The 17,788-nt window shown below is 44.3% G+C and overlaps 2 protein-coding genes across 4 annotated transcripts; both read right to left on the reverse strand.

Moving 5' to 3' along the window:
- Positions 1 to 1,685: 1,685 nt before the first annotated feature.
- Positions 1,686 to 6,868, reverse strand: LOC121574979 (cytochrome b-c1 complex subunit 1, mitochondrial). The gene is made up of 12 exons (XM_041887696.1): positions 6,761 to 6,868; positions 5,720 to 5,860; positions 5,473 to 5,559; positions 5,218 to 5,347; positions 4,755 to 4,953; positions 4,512 to 4,591; positions 3,815 to 3,930; positions 3,375 to 3,679; positions 3,144 to 3,229; positions 2,982 to 3,070; positions 2,477 to 2,552; positions 1,686 to 2,299 (listed from the first exon to the last, which is right to left on the reverse strand). Exons 1-12 carry the CDS (start codon positions 6,821 to 6,823, stop codon positions 2,235 to 2,237), a joined length of 1,437 nt encoding a protein of 478 aa, XP_041743630.1. The 5' UTR covers positions 6,824 to 6,868; the 3' UTR covers positions 1,686 to 2,234.
- Positions 6,869 to 9,215: 2,347 nt separating this feature from the next.
- On the reverse strand, positions 9,216 to 16,899 carry LOC121574980 (tubulin monoglycylase TTLL3). 3 transcript variants are annotated; one of them, XM_041887697.2, is made up of 14 exons: positions 16,555 to 16,899; positions 15,020 to 15,133; positions 14,714 to 14,817; positions 14,455 to 14,614; positions 14,290 to 14,339; positions 14,058 to 14,186; positions 13,770 to 13,884; positions 13,390 to 13,509; positions 13,105 to 13,297; positions 12,848 to 12,996; positions 12,467 to 12,710; positions 12,084 to 12,343; positions 10,453 to 10,628; positions 9,216 to 10,300 (listed from the first exon to the last, which is right to left on the reverse strand). In XM_041887697.2, exons 2-14 carry the CDS (start codon positions 15,063 to 15,065, stop codon positions 9,671 to 9,673), a joined length of 2,376 nt encoding a protein of 791 aa, XP_041743631.1. In that variant the 5' UTR covers positions 15,066 to 15,133; positions 16,555 to 16,899; the 3' UTR covers positions 9,216 to 9,670. The 3 variants fall into 3 exon arrangements, with proteins under 3 accessions (XP_041743631.1, XP_041743632.1, XP_041743633.1); XM_041887698.1 differs by lacking the exon at positions 16,555 to 16,899 and adding an exon at positions 16,319 to 16,418; XM_041887699.2 differs by lacking the exon at positions 16,555 to 16,899 and adding an exon at positions 15,408 to 15,846.
- Between the last annotated feature and the right edge of the window lie 889 nt (positions 16,900 to 17,788).

Here is a 17,788-nt window from a genome sequence, read left to right on the forward strand (position 1 = left end):
TTTTTTGAATGAGCATGGCCTTATTTCTATTACAGTATATTGGATGACTGTCATTCATATTCCATTCACCCAGCTCAATGTAACATCGATAAGTTTAGGCTACTACATGACACTCAAATTTTCCCTATATCTTTCCCAAAATCTTTATCTTTACCCCTCTCTAACAATACCGCTATACCATCATGAGGTTGCTACAACCTACGAATGAAAGTTTACAATGTAGGTGCACAGGTCGAGAGAAAAATGTGAGTAATCAAGGTGGCAGACAGTGACACATACAATACCGCCTTGCACACTCTTGCCTGCATCTAGCTGATCTAGGGTGTAATCATTAGTCCAACAGTTGCAAACAAGAGTTTCTATTGAACAAATTAAGGTACGTTTATCCCTGTTTCGTTCCATTTGCTTCCGTTTAAGAAATGTTTTTCAACAGAATCGGCAAAATGAATACACCCCTGATCACCGCAAACACAGTTCACTTTCATAGCAGCCATATTCATTGATCATTTGCTAATTGTATTTCCTTCTCGCATCTACGGGCTCTCCTCCTCTCACCTTTTCCCTTCGCTTGTAGACTTCAGTGCACAATGCAACAGCTGTCTGTGACAGGCAAAAAAAAAAAACTTTCCAAGCCAAACCTTCATACCATAACCGCTATATCGTTGTCACCATATTAGCTAACGTCATAGTCAACATAGCTAGCTACTAGAAATAACGCATTAATAAACCCGCTACAATCATGCAGTACAGTGTACAGCAAGCAGTTTAGCAGTTACACTGGCGGGCAATAAATTAATACAACCAAAAGCTTACCTTGACTTGGAAGAGTTCCAGTGTTGGATAGCTATACCCAGCTAACTAACATAGCATCCCTCTCTGTTTTAGCCAGGTGTTTGAGTAGACTAAACTAGCTAGCTGCATTCTATGGAAAGAAGAGACTGGTAGTCTCTCACGAACACTGAAGGTAATTGGTACTGGTTTTTAAAAAATGAATGGAAGTATGGAGGAAGTTTTGTGCCTCACCAAAAAAAGGGGTTAAATATGTGTAAAATAAAATATATATTTCCTGAGCTTTCTTTTATCTCCTAGATATAGGGCAGTCACTTCAAAACCTTATTCCTGATGATTTATTTTTTTACTTGTCTTTTTTTGTAATTTATGAATGTTATTCAATGCGTTTCTATGGGATTTGGTACTAAAGGCCATTTCAATAGCGTAGCAAATGTTTTTTTTGATATATTATTCATACCTAAAGGGGTCCCAAAATTGAAAATCAAATAGCTAAATGAGCCATGGTATGACCATCTTAAAACAATTCCATGTCAGCTTATAAACCCCCCTCCACACATAATGTCTTAAGCATATGTTGTCTGCTACATGAACTAGCCTACAGCATGGCGCATAGCCAGATAACATACAGTATGCAGACTCATATTCTATTCTTCTGAAATACATATTCTTCATATCATGTTTCTTTAGACCTACCTAAAATAATGGATTCATTGTGATGGTGTATATTAAAATGGATTTATTACTTTTTTTTTTTTTTATGTAATGTTCCAAAGTGGCTTGTAGGCTTAGAGATGCTAAACATGTTTGTCAACTACAAAACAAGGATAGATCATAACATGTTAAGTCTTACTAATCTAATTCTATGTGTGTGGGACAATGACTCAAAAACAAAGTATTTTACAATGTTTTATTTGAATTTGTCGTTATGAGAGCTTCTGTTATGTACAATAGGACAGAAACAAAATGTTACATCAATTCATAAATACTTCTGCTCCACATTAACTGGTTGTACAGTGGCCTGATTTGACTGTATATGTATGACTGAATGTGTTCAGGTGACCCCCTCTCTTCCCCTTCCTCAGAACAGTACCAGGTGCATGAAAAGGCTCAGTGATATTAACAAGAATCTTCCGTATTACAATCTTTCTCGAGAGGTAATTATTGATAATTACAGGGAAACAGAACACTCAGAACTTATTCACACCCTCAACACAGTGGTTCTTTCCCTCATAACCAACTAGAACTAATGTAGCAGGAGGAGAGGGGGGTGCGAGAGAGAGATGGAGGAGCAGGACCTTTGATGGTGCAGATACAGGTCTGTGCTGATGAGCTGAGGCAGTCCTCAGTTCTTCACTCTTGCAGTGATGGGAGGAGTAAGGGAGTGGAGGAGAGTGAAAGGAAGAGCAGAAATCGGACACGCAGAGAGCAACACTATCGGGTTCTTAGAAGCGGAGCCAGTACATGGCACTGCGCATTCTGTTGTAGTCAGGCAGCTGCTCAACGGGGCCTGTGGAACAGAGTGAAAAAGACAGTAAGACGAGATGAGAGAAGGCTTGAGGAATCAGAACATTAGCAAGCTAGGTAGCCACTAGCTGGACTTTCAAACTATGTGCTTTCTTTATCCTGGCAAGTGGATTAAGGTGCAAAGGCTGCTAGGAAGGAATACTGATGTGTGGTAACTTACCAACAGCAGACACAGCGGGACACTTGTCATAGATGTATTTGGAGCAGACGTCACGCACCATCCTGGGCGTCACAGCCTGAGGGGGAGACGGGGGGAGAGAGAGGTGGTGAGAAAAATGTGGGGTGAATGCAGTAGGGGGTGGGGGGAGAAAGAGTGAGATCAGAGAGGCACAGAAAGAGCACCCTCTAGATCAATGGTATTCAAAGTCGGGATATGGGGGAACTGCAGTGGGGTCGGCAAAAACATATATATTGAACAAAAATATGAACGCAAAATGTGCAGTTTTGTCACACAACACAATGCCACAGATGTCTCAAGTTGAGGGAGCGTACAATTGGCATGCTGACTGCAGGAATTTCCACCAGAGCTGTTGCAAGTGAATTTAATGTTCATTTCTCTACCAACGTCGTTTTAGAGAATTTGGCAGTACGTGCAACCACTGCTCTATGTGGTAGGGGAGGTGTAACAGCTGTATATGTGGTGCATGGAAGGGGGTTGTACTCACATCGATGCGGCCGTCCCACTCGGCCAGAGGGATACGGCGGCCATAGTTCAGGACGTGCCTGCCGATGTCATCACATATCGGCGTCGTTCCTACACGAGAGCAGTACGGCAGTGTTAGTGTTGAACAGGGAGAGGTATTTCTGTGAGGAGGTAGAGCTCTTACCATCGAGCTGTCCCACCAGGCTGGCCTTGAGGGCGTTCTTGGCTCTGGCAACATCACTCTCTGTCACTGTGGTGCACAAGTTCATCCTTCAGGTAGAGAGAAAGAAAACAAGGGAGTGTCAATACCATCAAATGAAATATGTAAAAATTACACAGACTGAGGATAAGTTGTTGGACCAGGAGTGTATCCATGTGTAGTGTTTAAGTGTATCTATTGGAAATCACGACTAACCAAGCGTTCTGTGACCAGTGCATCATGTCATCGATGTGGTGTTTGTCGGTGACAAAGTAGATGCCCAGCAGACCAGTGTCGCTGTAGGAGGAGTGGAAGGCCTGGAAGCTGTGGCACAGACTCTCTTCTGAGGCCAGACGAGCAAGGCGGCTGCTCAGGTGCTTTCCACCACCGAAAGTGATGTCATAGCTTCCAATGATGGAGTTGGCCACCATGAGAGGCACGATGTCTGGGCTGGCGGCACTGGCACCCTCCACTGCGATAGCAATGTGTGCAAGGGGCATATCATCATCACGCATGCGGATCTACAGAGGGAGAGAGGAGACAACATATTAACATTCCAAATCGAAAAAATAAGAAAAGCTCTGATGGGATACCTGTGCCCTTGTTCAGACATCTGTCAATTCGGACACACACATTGAGACACGAGCGCTCCTCACCTCGCTGCCAGAGAAGCGGCAGGGGGACAGAACAGGCACGGCATCATCCTCGTACTCAAAGGAAACTCCGCTAAAGTGCTGTTTGGCCAACCCAACCAGCTCCTCATGAGTCACACCTACACAGGAGACAGGCAGTGAGCCATTACAAACACAGACAACCATTACACTCAAATAAAATAAAATAAACAATCAGGGCTGGTTGGTATTGGCATTTTTAAATATATATATATATTTTTTCACCTTTATTTAACCAGGTAAGCCAGTTGAGAACAAGTTCTCATTTACAACTGTGACCTGGCCAAGATAAAGCATAGTAGTGCGATAAAAACAACACAGAGTTACATATGGGGTCAAAAAAACATAAAGTCAAAAAAAGACAACAGAAAATATATATACAGTGTGTGCAAATGTAGCAAGTTATGGAGGTAAGGCAATAAATAGGATATAGTGCAAAATAATTACAATTAGTATTAACACTGGAATGCTAGACGTGCAAGAGATTATGTGCAAATAGAGATACTGGGGTGCAAAAGAGCAAAATAAATAACAATATAGGGATGAGGTAGTTGGGTGGGCTAATTTCAGATGGGCTGTGTACAGGTGCAGTGATCGGTAAGGTGCTCTGACAACTGATGCTTAAAGTTAGTACCTCTATATACAGCCTTAACATGGCAGTGTTAATGTATGGGAGACATACCTCCAGCAGCTGCCAGCACCATGCGGGGGGCCTTGTAGTGGCTCCTGATGAAATCTACCAGATCCTGTCGACTCAAAGTCCTGAAGGGAAGAGACAGACCTTTACTGCTCAACTAACTGGGAGTGCTGTGAAATGTAACAGGATTCTATAACATGTGTATGTGTGAGTTTCCCTGGTGTTTTGGTTTGGCCCTAGCATGCTCTGACACAATAGGATTCCCTGGTAGGCTCTCTGTGTGTGTACCTGGCATTTTGGGACGGTCCCAGCACACTGTGTCCCAGGGGGGTACCCTGGAAAGCTGTGGCGTGCAGCAGGTCCAGACACACATCCTGCAGACTGCCCTCCACCTCCTCCAGCTCTCTCAGCACGACACTCCTCTGCTGCTCAATGTCAGCCTCGCTCAGGGCATTGCTCTGCACTACCTCTGACAACAGCTCCACCGCTGGAGAGAGGAGCACTTCAGTATACATAGCAATCGACAAGGACTACTGGAGACCATGGGAATTGAAGTTCAACACAGGCATGGGAAACTAATTTACCAAAAGGAAACAGGAGCTTTACAACTAGACACACAAACACACTCACCCAACCTCTGTGGAACTAGAAGGGCTTATAAGAACCCAAACCCATATACACACTATAAACAGTCTCCATGCCTTAACCCTCCCTCATTGAAGTGTCTGCTATGCTGGGTAGTATGGCTCACCTTTGGGCAGGTCTTTGGCCAGGGTCTTCATGTAGTAGGCAGTGTGCTCTCGGGAAGTGTACGCACTTAGGTGAGCGCCCATGGACTCTACCTGCTGCTCCAGGGCCATCTGGGTGTGCTTCTTTGTCCCCTGGGGAAAAGGACGGGGGGTGTAAGAGAAACCATTTTGGGCCAGTCTGGTGCAGTAGTAAAGTAAGCGTTTAGCCCCTTGTGAGACTGAAGGTAGATTGCCCAGATGTCAGGGCTGTTGTGTACCTTGAAAGCCATGTGCTCCAGGAAGAACCCAGCTCCATTGTTCTTCTCAGTCTCATAGCGACTTCCACAGCCGATCCACAGCCCAACCTGAGAGACAGAGGTGGAACTTAGCTAGATACTATGCCGCGCCAACAAATAGTCAGGTTCATCTGAAATGTGACTAAGTAAATGCCTTTACTAGGCAATGTTACCCAAATCCATCAAGATGAGTACTTGGATTGTATGATCAATGACAGCAGGTCCTTACAGTGCATGTGCTGTGTCCGGTCTCCTCCGATGCGATCCTCAGGCCATTGTCCAGGGCAGTGAGGCGGGTCTCAGGAGCTCCCAGAAGGCTCTGGGCGTAGGTCACCGTAGCCTGGCCACGCCGCAGAGACAGCAGGATGGGCTGGAGAGAGGAAGAGGATAGTTAGCCTACAACACTGTATGGCTCTGACAAGAGATTTCTCAACATTTTAGTCATTTAGCAGACGCTCTTATCCAGAGCGACTTACAGTTAGTGAGTGCATACATTTTCATACTGGCCCCCCATGGGAAACGAACCCACAACCCTGGCGTTGCAAGCGCCATGCTCTACCAACTGAGCTACTAATAAGTTGGAGGTAAGGAGGGGATATTTGTATCTTTACTGAGGGTCCACCAACAACACTTCACCCACTAACTAGCTAGCCAAGCAGCCCGACACCACAGTTTGAAGTCAAAGGAAACTGAGGTCACATAATTAATGACTAGCTATGTAGCGAGTTAAATTTAACATACTAGCTAAAGTCAGTGGAACTTCATTACCAGAGTTAGCAACGCAACTGGTCAACTACTATCAGACAGCATCCAGTTGGACAAGACAGGGGTAACGTTAGGTAGCTGGTTAGCTAACTGGTTAACATTAGGGCAAATATTAAGGACAACGCGGAAGGATGGTCAAAATGACCTTGTTAGTTCTTAAAAGCGAATAAAGCAACGCAGGTATAGGTTGACTAAAGTGTTAAACATGGATGTCAACATTCCCACTCATATTACGGTTTCTACAGTGAGACATTGCGCCTTTGCTGACAGTGAGTTGACCTTGCGCTAACTCCAAGCTAATGCTAACCGGCTAGCCATCAGTGCTCTGGTTACATAACGTTACCAATGTTAGCTACATACAAGTAAGCTGGTTAGCGCTAGCTACAGATGCCTACTTTTCAATAAAAGTTGCCGACGTGAAGAAAATGCAGATCCCAACCAACAACGTAATTATTCTAACATCCTTACAGACCCCTCAAATACCAAGATGTTCCTGAATACTTACGCTACGGGCTTTGGCAAGAGCTCGACCCACAGTGCTACCGACTCGGCACACGGACGCTGCCATCTTTTCCTGCAAATACAGAAAACTCGTTCCCCAACGTGGACGCCCAAGACGTGCATAAAACTGTGACGTCGGCGCTTCCCACCATTCCCTCAAGCAGCATTTCCAACAAGTTCAGCCAGGTCTCATAGACTAGACGTAACATAGTAAAACCGGGACACTCAAATTAGTATGATGTGTTATGTTCAGTGATGATTTTAGCATGTAAATCTTGGTGAGGCATTAAAATATATATATATGGGGGATGCGTGCCAGCAAAGCCACTGCACAACACAACATTAAACAATACATTAATTGCACTATAATGGTGACAAACGGTTAGGGCCTACATAAAGCTGTCCCAACAGCAGTCTGAACACCTTACCACTGCTACACCTGGCTATCAGCAGAGCCTTATCTGGCAGCGAAACAGTTCATTCAGCTTCATTTACTGCCTTAAAAAAAAACATAGCTGATATGGCTGACTTGCTTAAACAAATGTGGTTTCTACTGACAATTGAGATGTACAAACTATGGCATAAGGGGACGACAAGCAGATAAGAGGCAATCCGTAATTTCGATTAAGACATTAATGAGCAGGCTAGGACGGACGTAGTCAATATAACTTATTTGTTCAGCACTTTTGAAATGTACAGCGACAGAATTCAGAACATTGGCCGTTCTTACAGTGCTCTCCCTGTACACCAAGTCAGAACCGTAGGATAAATAAAGGGGGCATATAAGAAGACAATGAAAGCTCTTACAATATTCGATGATTACATTTCTCTAAAATAGGTTGTAGGCTACATGTGCACCACCAAGTCAGAACAGTAGGCGAAATTAAGAGGGGAAAATATACCAAATTATTAGGGTGAGGCACATGGGCTACTAACAGCTTACTACACAACATACACTTAGTATTACTTTCTTAGCTACAGTATACATATCTCCCTGGCATATTACATCATTTATGCAGCAGCAAACAATACATTTTTGGACTCACCTTGTTGTGCTGTGCTCACTTGAACAGGAAGGTGGCGCGGCGGTCCTTCGTGGGCAAATGTTGTCATCAAAGTCTGTCATTCTCTGGATTTATGTTGCTTTTAAGACAACTGGGAACTCGGAAAAAAACAAGGTCGAATCATGATGACGTCAGTGATCTTCAGATCGTAGCTATAGAAAGAGGCCCAAGTTCCCGATTTACAATTCCGAGTTGGATGACTGTTCAAAACGTATTTTCCCCTTCGGAGCTCGTTTTTTTCCCAGAGTTCCTAGTTGTCTTGAACTCACTGAAGTCAGATTTCCCAGTTCGGTGTTAACGGTTGTTTTGAGTGTGGCAGAAATCATGCTGGATTGACAGCATGGCCAATATTGAATGTTTATAATTTTAAACTTGGAAAAGAGACCATTAAACCCAGACTTGGGACCACACAGGCACTCCACTGAATAGCAGGCTAGTGATTGCTTTGCAATGCTTACAGTTAGCCACTGACTCCTTCCAAACCACTCATTGTTGAATTTGTGATTTCCAACTTGTTGTGTAATGTTTATGTCCAATGAGCACCGATACGTTTTATCTATGATTTCTCTTCATTATTCCTCTTCATATGACAAGGTTTAAAAAGGATTTGCCAGTAGATTGTCGACTTGATTCATGATGATGACTGCAAGCTAAGATTTTGAAAGTATGATGTTGACGTGATCAGTCCAATCAAAGCTACTGTAGATATAACGTGATTTGACATCATTGTATCTGTGGCCAATGACCTTGAGCCTTCTTGGATGGGCACTTCTAATGTAACTCTATGGCAGCACCCAAGGGGCTTGAATTTTCTAGCTCTACCCTTAGATTTGGCGGTGATGTAGTGTCCCCATGAGTGACAGAACACTGAGCCAATCACAGCGCAACTAAATAACATTACCAACCCCTACGCTCCGTATTTTCCGCTGGCAGCCCCACTACCACAGAAAGCACTGAGCTAGGCTGAAACACCTGCATTTTGGAGCTGCCTTACTCAAGAAATCAAAAAAGAGTTTGATGTTTGTATGTGGCTTTATTAACTCTATTATTATTATTTATTTTTTTACATTGTTTGCAAGCTGATATGTGACACGTATTAATGCTAAGATAACATGCAAAACAGGCAACCCCCCCAATTTAATTTTTGTATTTAGCAAAAAATGCCCCACCTGTCATGAATGACGGGTCTCATCATGGACAACTTTAGCATTTTAGCTCATTAGCAGCTTTGACTAGTTTTTAGATACTTTGCAACTACTTAGCATGTTAGCTAAGCCTAACCATTTTAGCTAACCCTCCCATTTAACCCTTTTAGCTAACCCTTCCCCTAACTCCTAACCTTAACCATAACCCCTAGCCTAGCTAACGTTAGCCAGCTAACTAACATTAGCCACCTAGCTAGAACTCGTAACATATCATACATTTAGCAAATTCATAACATATTGTACACTGCGCATATTCGTAGGGTATAATAAGTAAAGTATAATACGAATTGTAATTCGTAACATATCATACGAAATGGGTGATGGACATCCATAAGTTAATACATACCATATGAAACGTAACACATACTAAATGGAGCCTCTCAGATTTAGTACAGAATAATACGAAATGCTCTGAGACCAGGTTTCCAAGTTGGACAAAAAGACTACAGTACACAGTTATCTTAATAAATGACAGCAGTATAAAGGGAAATACAGAAATGCAAAACATACCAAGACTGAAAATGTAAGTGGATTCAATATGGACTTTATTATGATGAGGTAGGCCTACAATGGCTGAGTGCAAAAAGACAGCTTTCAAAATCAGGCAGCAGTCAGTGAATGGTTCAATAACCCATCCATAACCCATCATGAGCTCTTGTGAGTTCCTCTCCCTACACATGCGGTCCTTATCACCCTACGGTGGAGGTTCTGTTGCCTGAGAAACTTCTGGAACCTGAACTCAGCATGGGGGACCAGAGGAGCTGGCACAAGCAGGGCACTGGGCTCCCTGTCTGGGTCTTGAAGGCTGACGACCTCCAGGGGAAGGACAGGGCCTTTGTAGATATCAGGGGCAGCAAAGGGGCGTGCTCGCCCTGACCAGGGCACAATAACCTGGGGTCTCCGCCAGCAGTCCATGGAGCGGGACTGGGCCCTAGGGGGCAGCTGGAGGGAGTCAACCAGGCCCAGGCCCAGACGCTGCAGCCTCCAGGACTCCCCGGCCAGGGGCCTCTCAGTAGAAGGTGGGGTCTGGATTCTGATGTCAGAGAAGGTGAGGTGTCGTACCTCAGCCTTCAGACCCTTCTTAGAAGGGGCCGGCTTGGTTTTCTCTGCCACAGCCTCGTTCTCCTTGCTTTGATGTGGGCGTCTGGGCGCTGGTTGGTTGGTACGACACTTAGAGGATTTGTAGGCTTTTTGAGGAGGAGGGCGGGGCCGTCTGATCTGGGAGCCCTCAACAAGCAGGTTGACCCCTACATACTGAGGCACCTCCACTGCTGCCTATAGACAGAGACAAAGACAGAGAGAGAGAGAGAGAGAGAGAGAGAGAGAGAGAGAGAGAGAGAAAAGAGAAACATCTGTACAACCTCTTATTCAGGGGTACATTAAACTTCCCTTTCCAACTAAAAGGCACACACACCAACACACCTAACCTGTTTGTATATAAGCTGAAAGCCCCCAGTGTGTGACCCTCGGTCCAGGCGACGGTCCAGGACCACCCGGAGAGTGTCCTCCTGCACGGCCGCACACAGGCGTGTTGTCACTGCTGTAGAGGGGGCCATGGTGGGGCTGGCATTGATCTCAATCAGCCATGGCCTTAGGTCACGACCTTTGGAACAGAAGATGTCCCACCATATTAGTATCTACCTATTTATCCTGCTACTGGTCACTATTACGCCTGTTTACATGTACAGTGCCATGCAAAAGTATTCAGACCCCTTGGATTTCTTCACATTTTATTGTTACAAAGTGGGATTAAAATTTATTTCTAATTTTTTTGTCAACAATCTACACAAAATACTCAAATGTCAAAGTTGAAGAAAAATTCATTTTTTAAAACTAAAATATAGTCTTCAATACATGTTAGAAACACATTTGGCATTGATTACAGCTGTGAGTCTTCTTGGGTAAGTCTATAAGAGCTTTGCACACCTGGATTGTGCAATATTTGACCATTATTCTTAAACAAATTATTCAAGCTCTGTCAAGATGTTGGGGATCATGGCTAGAAAGCAATTATTGCCATAGATTTTCAAGCAGATTTAAGACAAAACTGTAACTCGGCCACTCAGGAACATTCACTGTCTTCTTTGTAAGCAAAGTACTCATCTCCATCCCATACATTTTTTATTTAAAAAATATATATAAAAAATCAGGATAAAAAAGAAACGGAATAGAGATAAAGCACAGGCAAAATCCTAGTGGAAACCAGGTTCAGTCTACTTTCCACCAGACACTGGGATATGAATTCACATTTCAGCAGGACAATAATCTAAAACACAATGCCAAATCTACACTGGAGTTGTTTACCTAGAAGATAGTGAATGTTCCTGAGTGGCCGAGTTACAGTTTTGACTTAAATCTACTTGAAACTCTATGGCAAGACCTGAAAATGGTTGTTTAGCAATGATCAACAACCAATTTGCCAGAGCTTGAAGAATTCTGAAAAGAATAATGGGCAAATGTTGCACAATCCAGGTGTGGAACGCTCTTAGAGACTTACCCAGACAGACTCACAGCTGTAATCGCTGCCAAAGATGCTTCTACAAAGTAGCTCAGCTGGTAGAGCACGGCGTTTGTAACGCCAGGGTAGTGGGTTCGATCCCCGGGACCACCCATACACAAAAATTTATGCACGCATGACTGTAAGTCACTTTGGATAAAAGCGTCTGCTAAATGGCATATTATTATTATTATTATTATTATTATTATTGACTCAGGGGTGTGAATACTTATATAAACGTTTTGAAAAACATGTTTTCACTGCCATTATGGGGTATTGTGTGAAGATGGGTGAGAAAAAATTATATTTAATCAATTTTGAATTCAGGCTGTAACACAACAAAATGTGGAATAAGTCAAGGGGTATGAATACTTTCTGAAGCCACCGTATATATATATATATTTTAATTAGTTATACTATTTTGATATTGATGGATTACTGCACTTTTGGGTAGAGCTTGCAAGTTAAGTATTTCACTGTACTTGTGCATGTGACAACAAAACTTGAACTTCACTGCCAACAAAAACAAATACTGATGCAACTAAGTGACATAATTCACACCTAGCATGAAGTCGGCTCCGTAGAGTTCGAAGCTCCCTCGGCGTGACTCCACCAGGTCCTGGGCAGTTTGCAGGGCATGGACCACAGCCTTCTTCATCCCCGGGACCACCACAGACCCCCACTGTGCTGCTCGGCCCTGTCCAGACAGGAAGGCCAGGAACTGGTCACATGACCACATGTTGTCCTCAGGCACCTCTGGGTGACGCTGCTGGGAGGGCTGAAAGTGCTTCTGGATGGAGTTGTTACACAGGTGGACAGAACTGGCAGAAGGGGGATATAGAGGGGAACAGGAGAGATGAGACCATAGGAAATTAGCAACAAGGTGAAATGTGGTATCAATATGGTAAAATGTAGTAGCAACAGGGTAAAGATGCCCCCCTTACCTGTCCAGTGTCTCTACTGAGTAGGGCTGGGTGGAGAAGCGTAGGTAGCACTTCTTATAAAACCAGACAGTGAGAGGGTTCCAGTCAGTCACCAGGAACCACTGGCGCAGGTCGAACTTGGTGCCGTGGACCAGCAGGGGGCGCTCCAGGTACTTCTGCACCACCCACTTACTATCCTTGATCAGGGCTGGGTCACTGTCCACCAGCCTCAGGATATCATCCAGCCGCTTGGCACACATGATGCCTGCACAGGTGGAGGGACATGGAAGGGACACAAAAACGAAGTTACTGTAGGCCTACACTATAAGCAGCATCAAATAAATATTATAGGTAAATACAGCATTAGGATACAGCATCTCTTCTTCCCCTCTTTGAACTCACCTCTGCCCCGGGACTTGGCCCCAGGTTTGACGATCCAGATGTTGTGGATGCCGTCTGTGTCTAGCTGTGGACTGACATCACGAAGCTTCCGCAACATAGCCTGACAGCTGTTCACATAGTGAACACTCTCCTCTATCTCTACACCATCACTGAGAGAGAGGGAGGGAGCGAGAAGTGCCACTAAGATACACTGACAAAGAGATGCATGTACTGACATGACAGAGACACATAATGATCATACTATATGGAGTACTCACTGGACAACCAGGTAGTAATTGTGGATGAACTCCAGCCACTCTTGTTCTGTTAGGGATGGCGGTGTTTCCAAGGCAATGTCTATGTCATTGTGTTCCAAGCTGTCCAGGAAGTCCTGGCAAACTTTTAGTGCACTATCAATCATTCTGGAGACCACCATTGAAATGGCTCGACGCTTGCATGCCTTTTTCTGACCTAAGGGATTGGACAAGACAATGAAGCCTGTAGCTCCCTTTGATCTAAATTGGGGGGATTGATGATGCCTCTTTTTGTGAGGAATGTCTTACTTTGACATGATTGGTCAGTTGATCCAGCTGTGCCACCTCCCTCTCCCTCTCCCCGCTCGCCCCGACTCCTCTCCACAACACACTGTAAAAGGCTGGTGCAGGCTGTCCTCCTGTAGTCCTCTATAGCGAGAGAGAGACAGAGAGACAGCGAGACAGAGAGAGAGAAATAGAGCAAGTCAGATAGAGAGGTTGCCAGAGGAAGGTGAAAACAGATGATCAAGGCTACAGACACCCCCCCCAAAAGTATGGAAAATGAAAGAGAAGGACAGGCAGTACTGTAAATCCCCCTAAGACTATAGAAGTGAGGCATTCTGATAGAGAAGGGGGAAATAGGCAGATCAGAACGCGGGGAGGGGAAAGAGAGCGGTGACGATTCTGACCGATAAAGGCATGTTTCTCATCCTCTGCTCCCAGCCTGTAGCAACGTGGGAAGAAGGAGTCAAGGTCTGCAGCATCAAACCAACGCAGGTTCCTCAGGTTCACACACAACCCAACCTGAGACAGAGAGAGAAATGGAGAGTGAGAGAGATGGAGAGAGTGATGGAAGATTAAAATGTGGAGAGACGGGCATAGCCTACATAGGTGAGGTGAGTATAAAAATGATCAAAGACCGTGAAAAGGTAAAGAGTTTGTTCTTTTCAGGGTCTCCCCTGTGAAAGCCATCAAACCTTGGTGGTGAAGGTGCCTGCTTTGGCATAGTGATTGGTCATCTGCTCCTTTCGCAATGAGCGGTTGTCCACTGTCTCTCTACGTGTCGTCCAATAGAAATATGACGTTTCGTTCCTCACCATGCGAGACTGTAAGATAGAAGGTCGGGGAAAGACATAAAAACTGTGTGCTACCCCCCACACCCCACCCCACACACCCCCCACACACAAACACACACTTTCGTTCTATTACCATGAGGTCATACATGTCATCTGGGTCTTCCTCTCTGTCCTCTGGGCTGTCTAAGCAGAGCATAGAGGAAGATTACAATCTAGTATTTAGGCTAATGGACAATGATAGTTAACAAACAGGTGAGAATGAATTACTACAAGATTTGCAGTGGCCCTCCTGTCTCACCATCGTCATCATCACTGTCATCAGCATCATTCCCATCATCTCCACGGCACCGGCTCCAGTGCTGGTTTGGACGCGGCAGGCGACGCTCTACCCAACCCCTCGCCTTCAGGGAAGCCCGAACCACAGGGTATGGACCTTGTATGGAAAATACCATACGCATCTGAGAGATAAAGACACAGAGAGAGAGAGAGAGATAAATAGTATCGACATTACCTTAAGTATCACATTATTGGAGGGTTGTGCTATTTTAGATTCTTACCTTTACAGCTTTGTCGACCAGTACTTTGGCTGTCCGCAGTCTCTCTGGGTTGATGATGGGCAGGTTGAGCAAGCTGCGCCTCACTCTTCCCTCACCTGGTGGCGCTGATATACACACGTACATAGACACACAAGTCAGATACAGTGGCTGTAATAACCACTTTATAAGCTACGCATTCAAGTCAAACTGTATTCTCATGTGCTATTAGTTGATGGTAGTGTTATAAGTGGTACCCAGGCCAAGTCTGTGTTTAGTATGAATGGCTAGTCAGTGTTACGTTTCTAAGGGTTCTGTGTGTAGGCTTACATGGTATTTGCTGTAGGCCCTTCTCTGTGGTGAGGTTCAGGAACATTTGAGTGTGTCGCTGGCACAGGGCTTTGCTCTGCTGGTCTTTACCGGGGTCTCTCTCTCCTAGTGGGTCTGAATATGAGGAGGGAAAACACAACTCCATCCATCTACATGGGGTTTGGGGTACATATAGTAATACAGTGTTCTAGCAAAGGTGAGCAATGTGCTGTATTCAGTCACACCAAAACACGTTGCTGTGACAATGACGCTGAACAGAGCAGAATCTACTAACTAACAAGTAAGTAACATGACATGCTAGACGCTATTTAAGGGAAAAACATAAGAACACCATCTCCATGTAGGCCTAATGTACACAGCAGATAAATATGTCATGAAGTTCACAAACCCTTGGGAGTGTAACTGAAGCCTCTACCTTGACCTCTTCAGCCCAGGACCGAAAGAGCAAACACACTGCATTTTAATACCTAGCCTCTGTATTCAAACATTTGACCATCTGACATTTTCAAGTGGGACCTCATGACTTATTCAACACTCTTCATACATATAGTATACACATTTGTTCCTAGTCTTTGGCAGACAGATGATTACAGCTGGTTTCCCTCATCACTGTCAATGCATGGTGTTGGGCTTCCATCAGTGCCCTGATCTCCCTCCTCCCGCTGATCTCCCTCCTCCCTCTGCCCCAGCTGGACACACTTTGGGGGCTTGGGGGCCTCCATAGAGACACTGGCCCTCACTGGCCAAGGGACCCCTGGTATCTACTCCCTATATCATTTTGTCTCCAGCTGTGTTCTTCTTTAAAGTTTCTACTGTTTGGCTTGATCAGTTTGCCATAGTAACTGTAAAAATAATTAACAAGTTATTGTGAGGTGTCAATGGTGGAGAACTATAATATCCAATGCATGATTACAAGCACATGTCCTATCTGTGCAAAGGTTTGCATTCACTGTTTATCTAATGCTAGACAGTTGATTGTAGCATGCACTGTGTGTGTCCTGTTAGTGCTGTGGATTGTTAGTAGGTGCAGTGGACTATAAAGTGGGTCAAATTGCTGAGTGGAGCTTGGCTACACCTGTCACGTTTCTTACACCCTGGACAGGGCTGTGTTACACCTATCCTGCTACCTTCATCAGACAGTTGAGCACTGGCCCAGTTCCAAATAGACTAGCTATAGGATATATGTGACATTCACAGAGCAACACAGCAGGAGGATACTTTAGCGAAGGGACTAACCAAAAATCATTAATGACAAAACATAACCTTGTCATTGACCAGACAAACACAAAAATAGACTACCTCTTTCTCATACCAACACTTCCGTATTCGTGATTTTGCTGTTCGTTTACAAGACATCCAAGATTCTAAAGACTCCAGAATCGCTGCACCGACTGCACTGACTGTGACGCCACAATGATCAAAGTGATTGCACGACTGCGCGAATACATTTCCCAAATCGCGCGCACGTTCTATGCGTATGGGGGGGAACTATTTGTCAGATAGCGATTTTTAGGGTATAGGTATACTTCACTCACCTCATCGGATGTGGTGCGTTCTCCAGTTTGCAGGGTCGCACCTGCACAATGTTCACATTGCCATTTCTCCCTGCTGCCTGTTTAGTGTCTCCATACCAACCGCGAATAGGACCAAGACATTTGAAGGGTTTTGACTAGAAGGGATACATCTTATGTCAGAAATGACCAGAATTTACTTTTAGTTGCAGGTTTGGAGAATTTAGGCAGCAGGCTAGGATAAGTAACGTACCAGGTTATGGTAATTAGATTAAGGTTAGGAAAAGGGTTAGGGTTAGCTAAAATGCACAAAAAAATGCAACTGTAGACGTCAATTTGACATAAACTGTATCCTTTCTAGCCATGATCCACGGGAAGGCACTGAGTTAATTAATCTATGGAAATCTAGAAAGTAAGAACTGATATTTGTGATGCGTAGCATTCTGCTCTTGAAAGGTTGTTGGATTGTCTATAGTGAACGAAAAAAACGCTCTCTTGTTACAATGTTGCAATATTTTAGGCTGTAGAAAAACGTGTCATATTTTGATGTATGTTTATGACCACCAGGTGGCGGTCAATGCCAGTATATGGAGAAAAGCGCAAAGGACTATAATCTGATTAAAAGAAACAAGCACTTCAACAATGTTATATTTCTGGCTTTTGTACGACGATGGATTGATATCTATCCATATCTCAATCATGTTTAACGGACATTTAAAGAGAAAATCAGGGGAATCCCACTCCACTCTCATGGCCAATTGCTCCCTGTGGGATATGTCATGACTGTGCAAGGTCATGGTTCTCTTCCTATGGCCATGACCCTCTGGGGCCAGGATCCAGGCCAGTCATTCATGCACCCCTTACCAGGGACATGTCAGGGCCTAACTCCCGTCATGCAGCTGGTGAAGTAATGAAAATGTCGTTTTTTGTTTTTTTGTTTTTTACCATAACATGAGATACTGCATAATACAAGCTATTTAAACTACAGAATTGGCAGTAGGCTTACTGTATATACTGGTATATGAGGCTACCCTCATGGTAGCCTACCTGGAGACCAGTAGGGTAGAGAAACCTCAAATCTAGCTTTATGGCCTCTATTACCTAACCACCATCATGTAAAGCTTGTAAAGGTGCTATCTGGGTAGTCCTGTGTCCTCTAAGCAAATTCATAATATGAACGACCATCATGTAAGCTTTAAAAACAGATGGAGCCATTGAATCCTATTCAAAGAGTTTGTGTAGGTGAATGAGAGGCTGA

Source organism: Coregonus clupeaformis, chromosome 10 (genome assembly GCF_020615455.1).
Source record: "Coregonus clupeaformis isolate EN_2021a chromosome 10, ASM2061545v1, whole genome shotgun sequence".
Lineage (NCBI taxonomy): Eukaryota > Metazoa > Chordata > Actinopteri > Salmoniformes > Salmonidae > Coregonus > Coregonus clupeaformis.

Coding starts and splice junctions, on each gene's coding strand:
- LOC121574979 (XM_041887696.1), bottom strand. CDS start 6,823: ATGGCAGCGTCCGTGTGCCGAGTCGGTAGCACTGTGGGTCGAGCTCTT. Junction 3,680..3,814: donor GCCGCTTCTCTGGCAGCGAG/GTGAGGAGCGCT, acceptor CTCCCTCTGTAG/ATCCGCATGCGTGATGATGA. Junction 3,071..3,143: donor CCTGGTGGGACAGCTCGATG/GTAAGAGCTCTA, acceptor GCTCTCGTGTAG/GAACGACGCCGATATGTGAT.
- LOC121574980 (XM_041887697.2), bottom strand. CDS start 15,065: ATGTTCCTGAACCTCACCACAGAGAAGGGCCTACAGCAAATACCAT. Junction 13,885..14,057: donor CAGGCACCTTCACCACCAAG/GTTTGATGGCTT, acceptor TCTCTGTCTCAG/GTTGGGTTGTGTGTGAACCT. Junction 10,301..10,452: donor TTCAGCTTATATACAAACAG/GTTAGGTGTGTT, acceptor CTCTGTCTATAG/GCAGCAGTGGAGGTGCCTCA.